At 39.9% G+C, this 13124-nt stretch overlaps 1 protein-coding gene across 1 annotated transcript in view; it reads left to right on the top strand.

Moving 5' to 3' along the window:
- Positions 1-1354: 1354 nt before the first annotated feature.
- Ptprr (protein tyrosine phosphatase receptor type R) overlaps positions 1355-13124 on the top strand; it is a 234067-nt gene continuing 222297 nt past the window's right edge. The window contains exon 1 of the mRNA XM_038314810.1: positions 1355-1412. Coding sequence (XP_038170738.1) covers positions 1355-1412 — 58 coding nt within the window. The remainder of the gene's footprint in view (positions 1413-13124) is intronic.

A 13124-nucleotide genomic window follows, 5' to 3' on the forward strand; every position in this document is an offset into this window, starting at 1 on the left:
AAGATAAAAAGGCTGGACTGGCTTGCTCAGCCAGAGGACCCAGGTCCTATTCCCAGCTCACAACCATTGATAATTCCAATTCTAGGCTTCTGGCAAACCTCTTCTTACCTCCAAGAGTATGAGGCACAGGTGTGGTGAACAGACATGCATACATTCAAAGTACCCATATACATACATATGTGTGTGTGTGTTATGTATGTGTGTATAGTAATTAACTTAGGTTCCATCACATTACGTATATTATATATCACACATGAAATATATCATATATGATAATTTTATGAAAATAATTAACTTAGGTTCATCATAGTGTATAGATTACATTTATATGTAACATATAATAAATATGTGTATATTTGTATATAACATGTATACAATTGTATATATTACATTATTTCCATAATCAACAAAGACCATCTCTTTCCTTCAATTTTCATGGACATACTTCCCAACCGGGTAAGTATGACCGCCCTGCTTCCAGCCACTACAATCACAGACTTGAAGCTTGAATCTCCTGGAAGTACAAGGGTTGAGGGAAAGAAGCATCAGGAAAGCTAATGGACAAGAAGGGGGCGCTCTCAGAATACCCATACACTGCAGGCTTGCCCAAGCAGGCCAGAACTCGCTGCTGGTCTTTGCTCCTGTGGGGTAGAGGCAAACTGCGAAGCTGGTCAGCCTGCAAAGAGTCCCAACAGTGATCTAAGTCCACGGGTAAATCTAGCGCCAGGAAAGGACCCAGATGGGTGGCTCCCTCCATCTCCCTCTTTGGTTTCTGTAATCACGGCCCCGCCTCTCCCCGCCCCAGTTCACTCCTCCCCACGCCCAGATTTTGGAGGGACCCAGGTCGCTAAAGCTCGCCTCGAGCCCAACCCTCCTCCCGGTGGAGCTTGCACCCCCTCCAGCCTCAGCTAAGACCCGGAGAGGTGGAATTTCGATTTGAAACTCCTGAGCCAGGGCTGGAGCTGGGCATGCTCAGTACCGCTGCGCGTCGGGCTGCTGCTAGCTGCACTGGCAGCAGAGGTGCTGCCTGGCTCCGAGACTGGCTGTGGAGTCCACCCCACTGTCACAGCCGGCTGCGGGCTTCCAGAAGGCCAAGCTCTCGTCTCCTTTGAGTGCCTTGCCCCCGCCCGCCTCGAGTCCCCATCACCCGCAGCATCCTGCCCACCCCTTAGGGAGGTGAAGCCAGTGCTGGGCTCTGTCGGCGGAGCCACACACGGTTCTGCAAACCCCAGCCGAGGACCCTTTCGTCGGATGCCTGGGATCAGAGGACTCTTGGCAGTGGTCCTCTCAAATAGCACTTTGCTTGGAGTGGGGTCGCGGTGGAGTTTCTCCTCCGCCCCTTAATGCACACACTATGAGGAGAGCAGTCGGTTTCCCGGCGCTGTGCCTGCTTCTTAATCTTCACGCTGCAGGTAAGGGCTTGCGGAGCTCAGAGCTGGAGCTGAGGATAAGATGAGAAGCATGCTTAAGGACTCCCGGGGAAGCTTGCTTAGCAGAGGAAGGTTTGGGATAGCATCTGAGGGGTGAGAGAGTGCACCTGTTGGAAGGCTGGCAGGACCTGAAAACTTATGCTAAAATCAGCACTTCAGTTTTACCTTGCATGACTAAGAGTGAACATCTTTAAAATTTGAATATAGGTTTGTTTTCCCCCTCCATCCAGCTCCCCTGCTTGTGCTTCTAGGCTTTGCACTTGGTTGCACAGTTTGCCGGAGAGAGAAGAGGCATCCTACTGGATGGAGCCTTCTCTACTGCAGCAGCTACATCTGTAAGGTTCCACGGTTTAGTGAACGAACACTCACAGGGATGCCCTGGCTGTAACCTGATGGACCACATCTCTGCCCCTAACAGCCAAATACATGGTTTATTAACAGCGCTGCTCCAGTCTGTTTTGGCTCCTGCTCTTGTCACTCGAATTTTCTGAACCAATAAGAGTCAAGAAAGGTTCCAAACGGGAGCCTCTTCTCTCTTTCAGCACCATGGTCAGTATCCGCAGTCAGTAAAGATAAACCCAGCCACACTCAGAAACCAAGCTAGGGCTTATCACTGTCTCCATAGAATGAGACAGGGAGAGAATGCAACCAAATAAAAATAGATTCGATACGAGAAACGATATCAGGTCTAGGGAGGCAAGCCAGATAAAGTGCCTCGGGATTTTATATTCAGTGTCACCTGGCACCTCTAATACAGTGAACAGGCACGCTGGACTGCACTCTGTATGATTTTCACACACACACACACACACACACACACACGCACGCACGCACGCACGCACGCACACACACACACACACACACACACCAAAATAAAACAAGCCAGAGATATTTTAGGGACCCTGCTATGACAGCAGTTGCCCATGCAATATCCCTGTAGCTTTTCTTGGAGATTGGTTCTCATCCGTTCATACACATTTATTTCTCTAAGTACATTGAGTGGGAGTGTATTATATTACTGTGTCCATAGGCACAAAACATGGCCGTGAGACAGTAATCCTTATGATAGTTCTTTAAAAGAGTGGGTGCTGTTTTTCCATATTTGCAATAGCGGGAATAAAACATAGTACTTTCTTATCCTAGCTATTGCTTAAATGCACAGTGAATTTAGAAGCAAACGATGTATAGGAATAATAAGACTATAATTAAGTATGCATGTTAATTATTATAATTACAACATTACATTGTAGAGTTTTAGGTGGTTCTCCAGTGTCTTGAAAATCAGTGGGAGAAAAAGCTATAACTTGGTTATTAAATTATTTGGAAACAACTATAATGAATCACTTCATTGCCATATACAATTACTTAATGTTAAAATATAGGCTGAAAAGCATACATGCTGTTCTTGTTTTCCATCCCACAGTATTTAATGGCACCACTGACAGAAATAATCACTGCCAAAAAAGTTTTCATTGCTATCAAGTTAAGTCATTAATTATCTGATAAAAACATCAGTGTAGTTATTTTTGATAATTATATATAAAGAAATGTTGAGGATTGTAATGTATGCATCTTAGGTAGTTATAAACATAAAGTTATAAATAGACTTGATGTTAAGTGTGCAGAAAATATTACTAATTTGTTATAGATGAATCCTAAGGATAAGGAAAATAGAGGACTTTTTTTTTGTCAGAGGGGAGACCTAGAAATCTGCATTCCCTGGTGATACCTGCCGCTTTGCCTAGGGGGTGTTGCCAAAGTCAAAGCAAAACACTCTGGCTTTTGTTTTCTTAATTTGCAGAAAGACTAAAATAAGATCAGACAATTTTAGCTTCCTAACGCAACAAGTGAACTGCTATAGATTTCAGTTGCAGTACGCTACATATAAATTAATTGTTTAACACGGTGCTTTGGAATGGTGTTTTGTCAAGACAGATTGCAAGTCTGATATGGTAGTTGTCTTGCTGGTTTCATTTTGGATTCAATTTAATTTCAAACAGCAATTTGTGGGTCACAAGCTGTCATCAGATTAAAATGCATCACGGTTACCTAATAATACTATTTGGGCTTTTTCATTAGAACTCAGATAAACACAGATTCCTTGATCTATGCTCCCATCGAATTAAGTAATAAGAAAATAAGTGGCTAGGAGAACAAAGATCAAGGAGCCTCTAAGCCTTTTACTTGTTGAATGTCCGAGTTTATCTCTTATGAAGAGCCACACTCCCAGGTCTGAGGCTGGCTTTACAAAGGAAGGCAGTAACATTTGTACATTTTAGCCTCCAGACTGAAAAGCTAATTGATCCTTATCACTTATGCCCAGGCCACCAGCAACCACTTAATGGTGGCACAAATGATGGTGTCTAAGAATGCTCTAGAAATGGGGTAAATTAAATAATGGGATGGGGTGTAAGTATTCTCAACTGTACTGGGAATTGTTGCCTGGGGCATGGCCATGTCTTTAATGATAAGGCTGCAACTCACTTTCAACATGAGTGTTATCTCCAATTACTTGGCATGGCTGCCTATGGTGTGGTGACCCTGAGACCTGTCAGTATCAATAGGGGGTAAAAATCATGATCTGTTTGTAATGTCTGTATGAAGGGAGTACAGTGTGCAATGCAGTTGTCATTCCTGGGTAAGATAAGCCAAAGGAGCTGCAAAGCTCATAGCTCGATAGAGAAGTTGAATGTCATATGGCAGCTAATTGCCACAGATCTTAGAAAACAACTTTACTTATGGTCCATCCAGTTGCTCATCCTACAGGCAAGAATAACAAGATACAGTAGTGTCAACTGACAACATAGTCTAGAACAAGGGAAAAAAAAAAAACAGGTTTCCAGATCTATTACTGCATAGACCATGGAAATCAAGTTCCTAATACAGCTAAGAAGACTTCCATCCTATCCCATCAGCCAGTTTCTACCATTCATGAAGCACACAAAGATGCCATCATTTCTGTCATCATAAAATAAGGGCTGGAAACTCAGGCGAAAGCAGATCTAATAGAACAGGACACTAGCAAGTCAGTGGTGACAAATCCTTTTTCCTTGCCTGCCCTTATTCTTCACACCTTCTGGGATCCAGTGTCACAAATATATTCCAGTTGAGAAGCCCACATTATATACATGCTAGAGGCAACGAAAAGCCATGCCAATGATGAAATTGCTTAGAGAAGAATTGTGTGGAAGATCCACCGACAGCTTGTTTACTTCATTACTCCCTCTCATCCTTGGCCCCATGAGTCATATTCCAATTGAGGAGATTATGTTAATGTGGTAGTATTTTCAAAGCCAAGGAGTAACTTTCTCTCTCCAGATAGCCTTAAAGTTATCATCTAAAAGCTTTCCCAGCTGAACGCTGTGATAAGGAAAAGGTGACTTCAACCCATGACACTGCCCTCGACATTGGAAAAAGTGACCTCAGATTTCCCCCTTGTGCTTCCCGAATTACACACACTTCTTCAGTCTCAAATGTACCCTTTGACTTCCAGAGAACTACTTAGCAAATTTATCTAGTCTTCCAAAAGGTCAGAGTTCCTGTCATGGAGTCATAAGGATCTAGGAAGTCATTTGCGAAGTCGCATGCTCAAGAACAACAGCAGACTACCAAGAAAATAATGTAAGATACTTTCTGATTTTATAGTGCCCCTTGGTAGTTGAAAATCAAAGATTTCCCAAACCCAACACAGTCCTTACAATTCCCCGGACCTGCTGGATTTTCTTCTTCCATTGTCTTTCACATATACCCCCCCCCCATTAATTTCTTCTTTTTTACCAATCTCTGGTCACATTGGTCTTCTTCTTTCTAGAAAATTTCAGGCATGTATGTATCTTGCATTTTTTTTTTTACTTTGTCAAAGAAAGTAGTTTCATGGCTTACCCTATCAATGATTTTAGATTTTGGTCTTTACCAAAATGTTACCTTTGTAGTGGCAATCTCTCTTCTGAGGGTCCTTCATATTCCCCTCTCTTAGACTGATATCATCCCTTCCTCAATTTTCTTCCCAGAGCTCATACCATCTAACATAAATATACTTTTCTTGTTGGTTTTGTTTATTGTGTTCCCCTTCCCCACATGAAAATGTAAGTCCTTGAGGGTTATTTGTCTATTTTGTTTTGGCTGTATCTATCAGAGATCATGTAATGTCTAGTACCTAGAGTGTTGTGTGGCAAGACTTTTCCTGGGGAGATGAAACACACACATATCTACTCATCTCAGATAGGGATCCAATGACAGACCAAAGCCCAATTTGGTGAACCAATGAGGTTTTTTTGGGGGGGGTTACTTACAGTAATATGGGTGAGGATTTACTTACAGGAGAAGAAATGACTCAAAGACAGTTGTATGCATCACCAAAGACCACCCTGGCATAGATGACAACTGAAAACATCTGGGAACCTGGAGCATACTGCACTGTAGTGTGAAGCGGCAGGGCTGCGTCCCGCCACCCGCCGCCGGCTAGCTTTACCCAAAATAATTACACAGAAACTGTATTCTTTTAAACACTGCCTGGCCCATTATCTGTAGCCTCTTATTGGCTAATTCTCACATCTTGCTTTAACCCATATTTAGTAATCTGGGTAGCACCACGAGTTGTGGCTTACCAGGAGAGATCTTAACCTGCGTCCATCTCGGAGAGCAGCAGCATGGAGACTCCCTATGGAGACTGCCTGAAGCGTCTCCCCAACTCTACTTCCTTGTTCCCACAATTCTGTTCTGTCTACTCCACCTACCTAATTTTCTGTTCTTAAAGGGCCAAGGCAGTTTTCTTTATTAATAATGAAAGTAACACATAGACACTCCTCCATCACTTCCCCTTTTTCTGTTTAAACAAAAAAGAAAGGCTTCAACTTTAACATAGCAAAATTACATATAACAGTTATCAAGCAAGTATTACAGTTACAATATTTAAATCTATTTTATCTTTTATCATAACTAAGGAAATCTATAACTATCTATTTATTCTTCAACTCCATCAAAGACTCCAGAAGGATATAATATTACCTAAGTAAACAAGTCATATGCAACTTTCAAACTCTAGAAATGACAGAGACAACTGGCTGCCTGGACAGTCACCCAAAGTTCTTCTGTACCGTTGGGGCATCCATCTTCGGCCTTCAGGCCCATAGTGTCCAGCAGACATTTCCATGAAGCAGGAAATTTCAAAGACAGTTCAGTCACTTTCTGCTGTGTCCTGCAGAATGTCTCGAAAACTCTTTCATGAATCAGGAACCCCGAAAGACCATCTCACCTTTAGGCAAGTTCAGCAGTCCTCTCTCTGCGGGTTCTTTGTGTCCAGTTTATGCAACAGTCCAGGCAAGAGCAGTTTCTTGCCCAAATGGCTAACAAACTCCATAAGTAGCCTCTTCGATGCCCATCTTCCTCTCGAAGTAGATTGGTGCTGCCAGGAGCAGACGTGTCTCATTGTCATGAAAAACCCTAAGTTATTAAAACATTAAATGCCATATTCTGCAGTCTTTGAAAGATATGAAGAATGCCTATCTGAAATATATCTATGCACATCTAGAAAATGACTAACATGACTACAAGCTTGACTATTAATCGATGATTATCCATTAACAACCTATATTTCCTAATTATACATTACATTCTTTAAAATGAACTACAATCACAATAGCTTAATCAAAATCAGAAATACATATACATATATTTTGTGAATTATGAAATGGTCACTTAAAAAGATCATAAGATCACACATCAAAATTCCATTCATATCACTGTTACTATCCATTATCCATTTTATATCCATGGATGATATAGTTTCAGATAAGTTTATTGTTACATCTGCTGAAATATATTTTGTGAAGTCAAATTCAAAAGAGAGAGAGAAAACCCAATTTCCTCTCAAAAGGAGATTTTGAAAGATCCAAGTGCTTGCAAATGTTGGCACACTCAGAATGTCATTGATGTTTCCCAGTAGTTTTGCAAAAGAAAAAATTACAATAAGCTATTTTAAAATCAAAGTTTCAAATGCTTATACCCCATACAATGTTACTGGAAGTGCCTATTACAGTAATGATATTTGCCACAGAAAGACAATTAGCTAATTCGTAGTATGAACATCATCTAAATAATTTTTGCTCATAATGACTGTTTAGACTTTCTTCACAATCAAATCTCATTTCATTTTGATATACGAAGATCGTGATAGTCATTAAAAATGCAGCTGCACAGGCCAGCAGCAAAGCAAAACTAATCATTTATACCAAACAACCCTAGATCAATATGTCTGGTTGCACTGAGGCGAATGTCCAGTTCAACTGGATGTAAATTATGTTTTTCTCAGTATAACTCCACAACAATGTCCATTTCCTGACTTAAGTAAGAGAAAATGGTTTGAGACAATTTTAAAGCACTGGACATTCCTTGGAAAGAAGTGCTTATCAAACAGGAAGAACAACCCAGAATCATTCACTGGCCCAACATCGATATATACAAAAAGAACAAGAGCCAGTGGCTAATTTGCCATGTTAATGATCCAGTTCTTGATGAGGACAGAACAGAGCATGATCCCGTGTGTATAAGTGGTCAGTTTCCATCATTGGGTAACTTTATCTGATAAAGTTGTGTTGTGGGGTGGGCCAAATACAATAAAATGGTTTGAAAGGTTTTTATTTATTGACTAATTGATTGACTTCAAAATTCATCAAAGAGCACTACCTTAGCTTATTGGCATTCATTTCAGGTGACCAAGTGCATAGGATATGGTGGACTAGAAGTGTTAGCCTGGTGTTTTACCAAACATTCCTCCAATTTCCAGTTGTGAGAAAAAAAAGAGTGGGCAGGGATCTCTGAGAGCTCAACTAGGCCCTCCCTCCTCTCTTAGTGGGTGTTTATATCTGTATTTTTATTAAGAAAAGATTTTAATTTCTATGTTTTCTGGTTCTTTCATTATTGATTGGTGTGTGTGTGTGTGTGTGTGTGTGTGTGTGTATGTGTGTTGCAGTGTGGGTATGAACATCAGAGAACAACTTGTGAGACTTGGATCCCTCCTAGCACGTAGGTCTGATGGAAGGAACTCAGGTCTTCAGGCTTGGTAGCAAGAGTTCCTACCCACTAAACCATCACTCCATCCCTGTTTAAAAATAACTCTTCACCTGCTATGAACACTATTCTTAAAACAGATACTATGTTTTAAAATTGGATCCCAGCATCCTAGGCAACCAGAGGATTCTGCTATAGAAACAATGAGTTACTCTGTATGCTATTCTAAAGAAAATATTTTTTAAAGCCAACAAGACAGTTCTTAATCACTATAACTATCTACAAATAGTGGCATTTAATTATTTCTGTAACAATGAGCATATATACAATTTAGATTTATTATTTCATCACTCAGTGTATACCCATGGAACTTAATCAGGAATTTCTTTCAGAAATGGGAAAAGGTTCCCATTTCTCACGCTAGCCATATGGAAAGTTTTCTGTCTTCTGGCTTCCTCAGAGAGGGCAGATTTTGGTCTTCGTGTAACACCTTTTTAGAATTTAACACATTCCTGTCAGCCTCCCCTTCAAGCAATGAACTCAGTTTCTTCAATGGCTGGGAGACAGCCGACTCTGTCTGAGCTGATAGAAATTGTTCCTCTTCCAAAAAAGTCTGAGGTTTCTCAGTCTTCCTGACTTATTCCAGTTGTCATTGCCCCAAATGGTTCTGCTATTGTATTGTGTTCCCCTCTGTAACAGACATGTATTCAGTGAAAAATAACTCTATTTGAAACTGAGCAATACTCAAGAAACATGAGGGGAACCTTCTGTAATGATTTTGCCACCAACACAGCACACAGTGATTTTCCTGCAATGGATGTCAGAGTTTCTCACTTCACTCCTTCACTTTCAATGGATGAGAACGTTAGGAAGAAGCAGGGGTCGCTCAGTGTTTTTATACTGGTATGGAAGCAGGGACAGGAATTGCTTTCTTTCTCCACCCTAATTGAATGCTTAGAAAATGTGGGAGTGATTGTATCAGAGGATGCATAGGAAGAGTCTACAGTTGCTTTAACTGAAGTCATCCCTTAAGGTAGGGCTCTGGTCCTTATCGAAACAGAGAATAGATCCAGTTCTACCCAAATAGACATTGCTCGGCTGCTGTTGTTTTAAATGTTAATGTAGATGAATGGGATACATCACTAGTTAGACCCATGGAACGTTTAGCAGCCCATCACCTCCCGAGACTGTGTTTTCACATCGTGGGAGTAAGTACCTATACATTAGAGTGCTGGGAAACTAGTCCTCAATGAGCATTTCTTTCTATTTTAAACCTGTTGGGTCCTGTGTGAATTTGCAACTTTAATAAATGTGATTTTATCATCTTCCAGAAATACTGGTTTTATTTTTACTTTTGTAGCAATAGAGTTGGTCTTTAAGGACAAATATTGTCATCAAATTGTCTGGTGTCAAGATATAGAATAAATGTGTATACACATGGAATTATATCCATGTGCATAGATACGTCACTAGAGCATAAAAAGATGCACAAACAGAATTCAACAAAACTAGTTTGACGTGCATGCACAGTCATTATGGACTCTTTCAACGTGTCTGCATAATCTCTCATTATGATAAACTGGAGTGAGCATGACTTGGGCTTTGAGATGTCATTCTAACTGACCTTGACCATCATGTCTTGGGAAGTTATAACATGTAAGTTTCAGTGCTAATAATATGCCTATTTTTAACAGAAGATTGACATTGTAGCGATGTTTGGGGCAATCATTCCCAATATAATTACAAACGACTGAAGATTTTTTTCTAATATTTTTCTTTTTGCATTCCAGGCTTTAACTTCTTGAACTGGTTGCTTCCAAAAGTGCCAAGAAGTCATTTTTTTATATGCATGGAAAAGCATTTTCAGAGAAAAATCAAGAGCAAACTAAATCTGTCTAAATGAATTCCAATTTTTATTTAAATCCATTTATAGTTTGCTTATGGATACATGTTTTTATGTAGACATTTACAAGAAAAGCTCCTGGTAGCTATTCATTTCTCTCTCCTCTTTAGAGAAGAAAGGGCTAGTAATGTTTAAAACACAATTGTCGGATAGCCCAGTGACCTCTATTGAGTGTTCCTTTTAGGGAAGGGTGTTTCAAGAATGTTGCTTCATACTTTTTTCCTGTCGTAAGTCAGCCTCATAAAATTTGCAGTGCAAAGATTCATTCTGAGGGGTGTTCAAAAGGCGGCTCTACCTTCCATGTCTAGGAACAGCCTACTTTGAATTTGAAATAACACATGGCAATGTCCTCAGGCTTACCCATGTAATTGTGTGCATCTCTCTCTTTCATTTGTGAAAGATCTCTTCACATGTTATTAGGGTCATATCCAGAAGGTAATTTCAATCCTGTAATTTTATGACTAGCAAAGTTCATTGGTTATTCTCATGCAAATGTTGCTTTTTATAACAAAAGTACTCTTATTTTAAATGCAGATGTGTGGCTTTAAAAAGCCATTTCCTAACCGGTTATTCTATGAGAAACACTGCATCGCTCACAGGTAGCAAAAACTGTCACTGAGCCATCAACATAGAAAACATGCTTGCACATATCTGGGGTGAAATTTCCCATTCTTTGTTCTGTTAAACCTCCAGCATTTTTCCTATGTTCACTCATTTGTGAAGTGGCTTCTTCCCGCTTTGCAAACAGAAAACAGAAGCATCAACAGCTAATTCCTCAGCCTCCACCACAAAACTAAAGGGTCTGTGAACTTGTCTATCTCTTGAACACCTTATAGTAATGCTTTACTCTGAGCAAATGCTCACCCCATGCCTATTGCAGGAAGGCCACTTGTTTGTCCCTGCTGCCCAGAATCAAAATAACCACACAGAAAGTGTATTAATTAAATCGCTGCTTGACACATTAGCTCTAACTTCTTATTGGCTAGCTCTTACATCTTAATTTAACCCATCTCCATTAATCTGTGCATCACCATGAGTTTATGGCCTACCAGCAAAGTTCCAGCATCTCTACCTCCTGCCCTGAATCCATGGCGTCTCCTGACACTGCCCTTCTTCCTCCCAGCATTCAGTTCCATCCTCCCCACCTACCTAAGTTCTGTTATATCAACAGACCAAGGCAGTTTCTTTATTCATTAATGCAAATCACAGCACACAGAGGGGAATCCCACATCACACGCCATAATTAGATCATATCTCCTCCTACCTCCCAGTAGAGCACCCCATGCCTGTACATTGGGTCATATCTCCTCCTATCTTCCTTCGGAACACAGCTTCTCATTCTTTCTTCCCTTACCCAGATCCCACACGCTAATAATCATAGATTTATTCTTCATCACTACAGAGTCTTTTCTCTTGAGAATGTCAATTAAATGGAAGACACAATGATGTTTTGACACTTTCAGTGTAAAGCCTTTCATATTTATTCATGCCATGCAGATCAATGATTCATTCATTTTTATGAATGAGTGAGACTTCTTTGTACAGATCACCATAGTTTATTTATTAACCACTTGGAGGCTGTTTGAGTTATTTCCATTAAGAGTAATCATAAACAGAGTTGAGACAAAAATTCAAAAATATTTTGTGTGACTATAAGGGTGATTTATCCAGGATTTCTTTAGGGTGAGTATGCAGAGACAGGAACTTGCTGTTTCATATGTAAGTACATGTTGAATTTTATAAAATCTGCCAAAATCCTTCCCAGAGTGCCTCTGTCTGTTTTCTTTCCCACCATTAAGGTCTGAAGCTTCCTTTTATTCTTGATTCTTTCCAGTACTGAATGTTGCTAGCAATTTTCACTTTAGAATTTCTAAAATTTAGTTCACATCATAGCTTTAAATATGCATTCATTAATGACTACTAAGTTTGAACATACTTTCATTCACTTATTAACAATTTATGCATCTCTTTCATGTATGTCAGGTCTTTAATCCCATTTTGACATTAGCTTTTCTGCCAACTGATGAATTTTGAGATGACTAGTTCACTGTCAGCTGTGTGGCTCAAAATCACTTCCTCCCAATCTGTAGATAGTTTTTTCCAGCTTTCTAGCAGTGTCTTTCTCATAGCAAAAAATTTAATGTCAAATTTGTCAATTTTAATTTGTATTTTATTTTAAATTATGTGCATGTCTATGTGGGTATTTTTGTATGTGGGTGCAGCTTTCCCTGAAACTCAGAGGCAACAGATTTCCCTGGGAGGTGAAATTACAGGTGGTTGTAAGTCGCCCTAAATGAATGTTATCAACTGAACAACTGAATTTCTCTGCAAAAAGAGGCCATTCTTTCAACTGTTGAGCCCACTCTGCTGCCTCATCATTGTATTATATTAATATTTATTGTATTATTATATTATTTATTTTTTAGTCTCCTCTCCCCCCCTCTCTCTTTCTCTCTGAGGATGTAAATGTGTAGGTCAAAGAATAACTAATTAGCTTGTGGAAATCGGTGCTCTCTTTCCTCCATGTGGGTTCCAGGAATTGAACTCAGGTCAAAAGCTTGGCAGCAGGTACTTGACCCAGTGAGATGTCTCACCAACTCCATACAGAGTTTTCATTTATTGTACGTGAATTCAGTATTATCTTCCCAAATTCTTGGTCTAAACTTATATACAGTTCTTTTTTTGTTTTCTTCTAAAACTTGGGTGATCACATATCTTTAGGCTTGTGAAATTTATGAATTACATTTTGTATAAAATGTGAAGTTTAGGTAAAAGTATATGGT

This window comes from Arvicola amphibius, chromosome 17 (genome assembly GCF_903992535.2).
Source record: "Arvicola amphibius chromosome 17, mArvAmp1.2, whole genome shotgun sequence".
Taxonomy (NCBI): Eukaryota; Metazoa; Chordata; class Mammalia; order Rodentia; family Cricetidae; genus Arvicola; species Arvicola amphibius.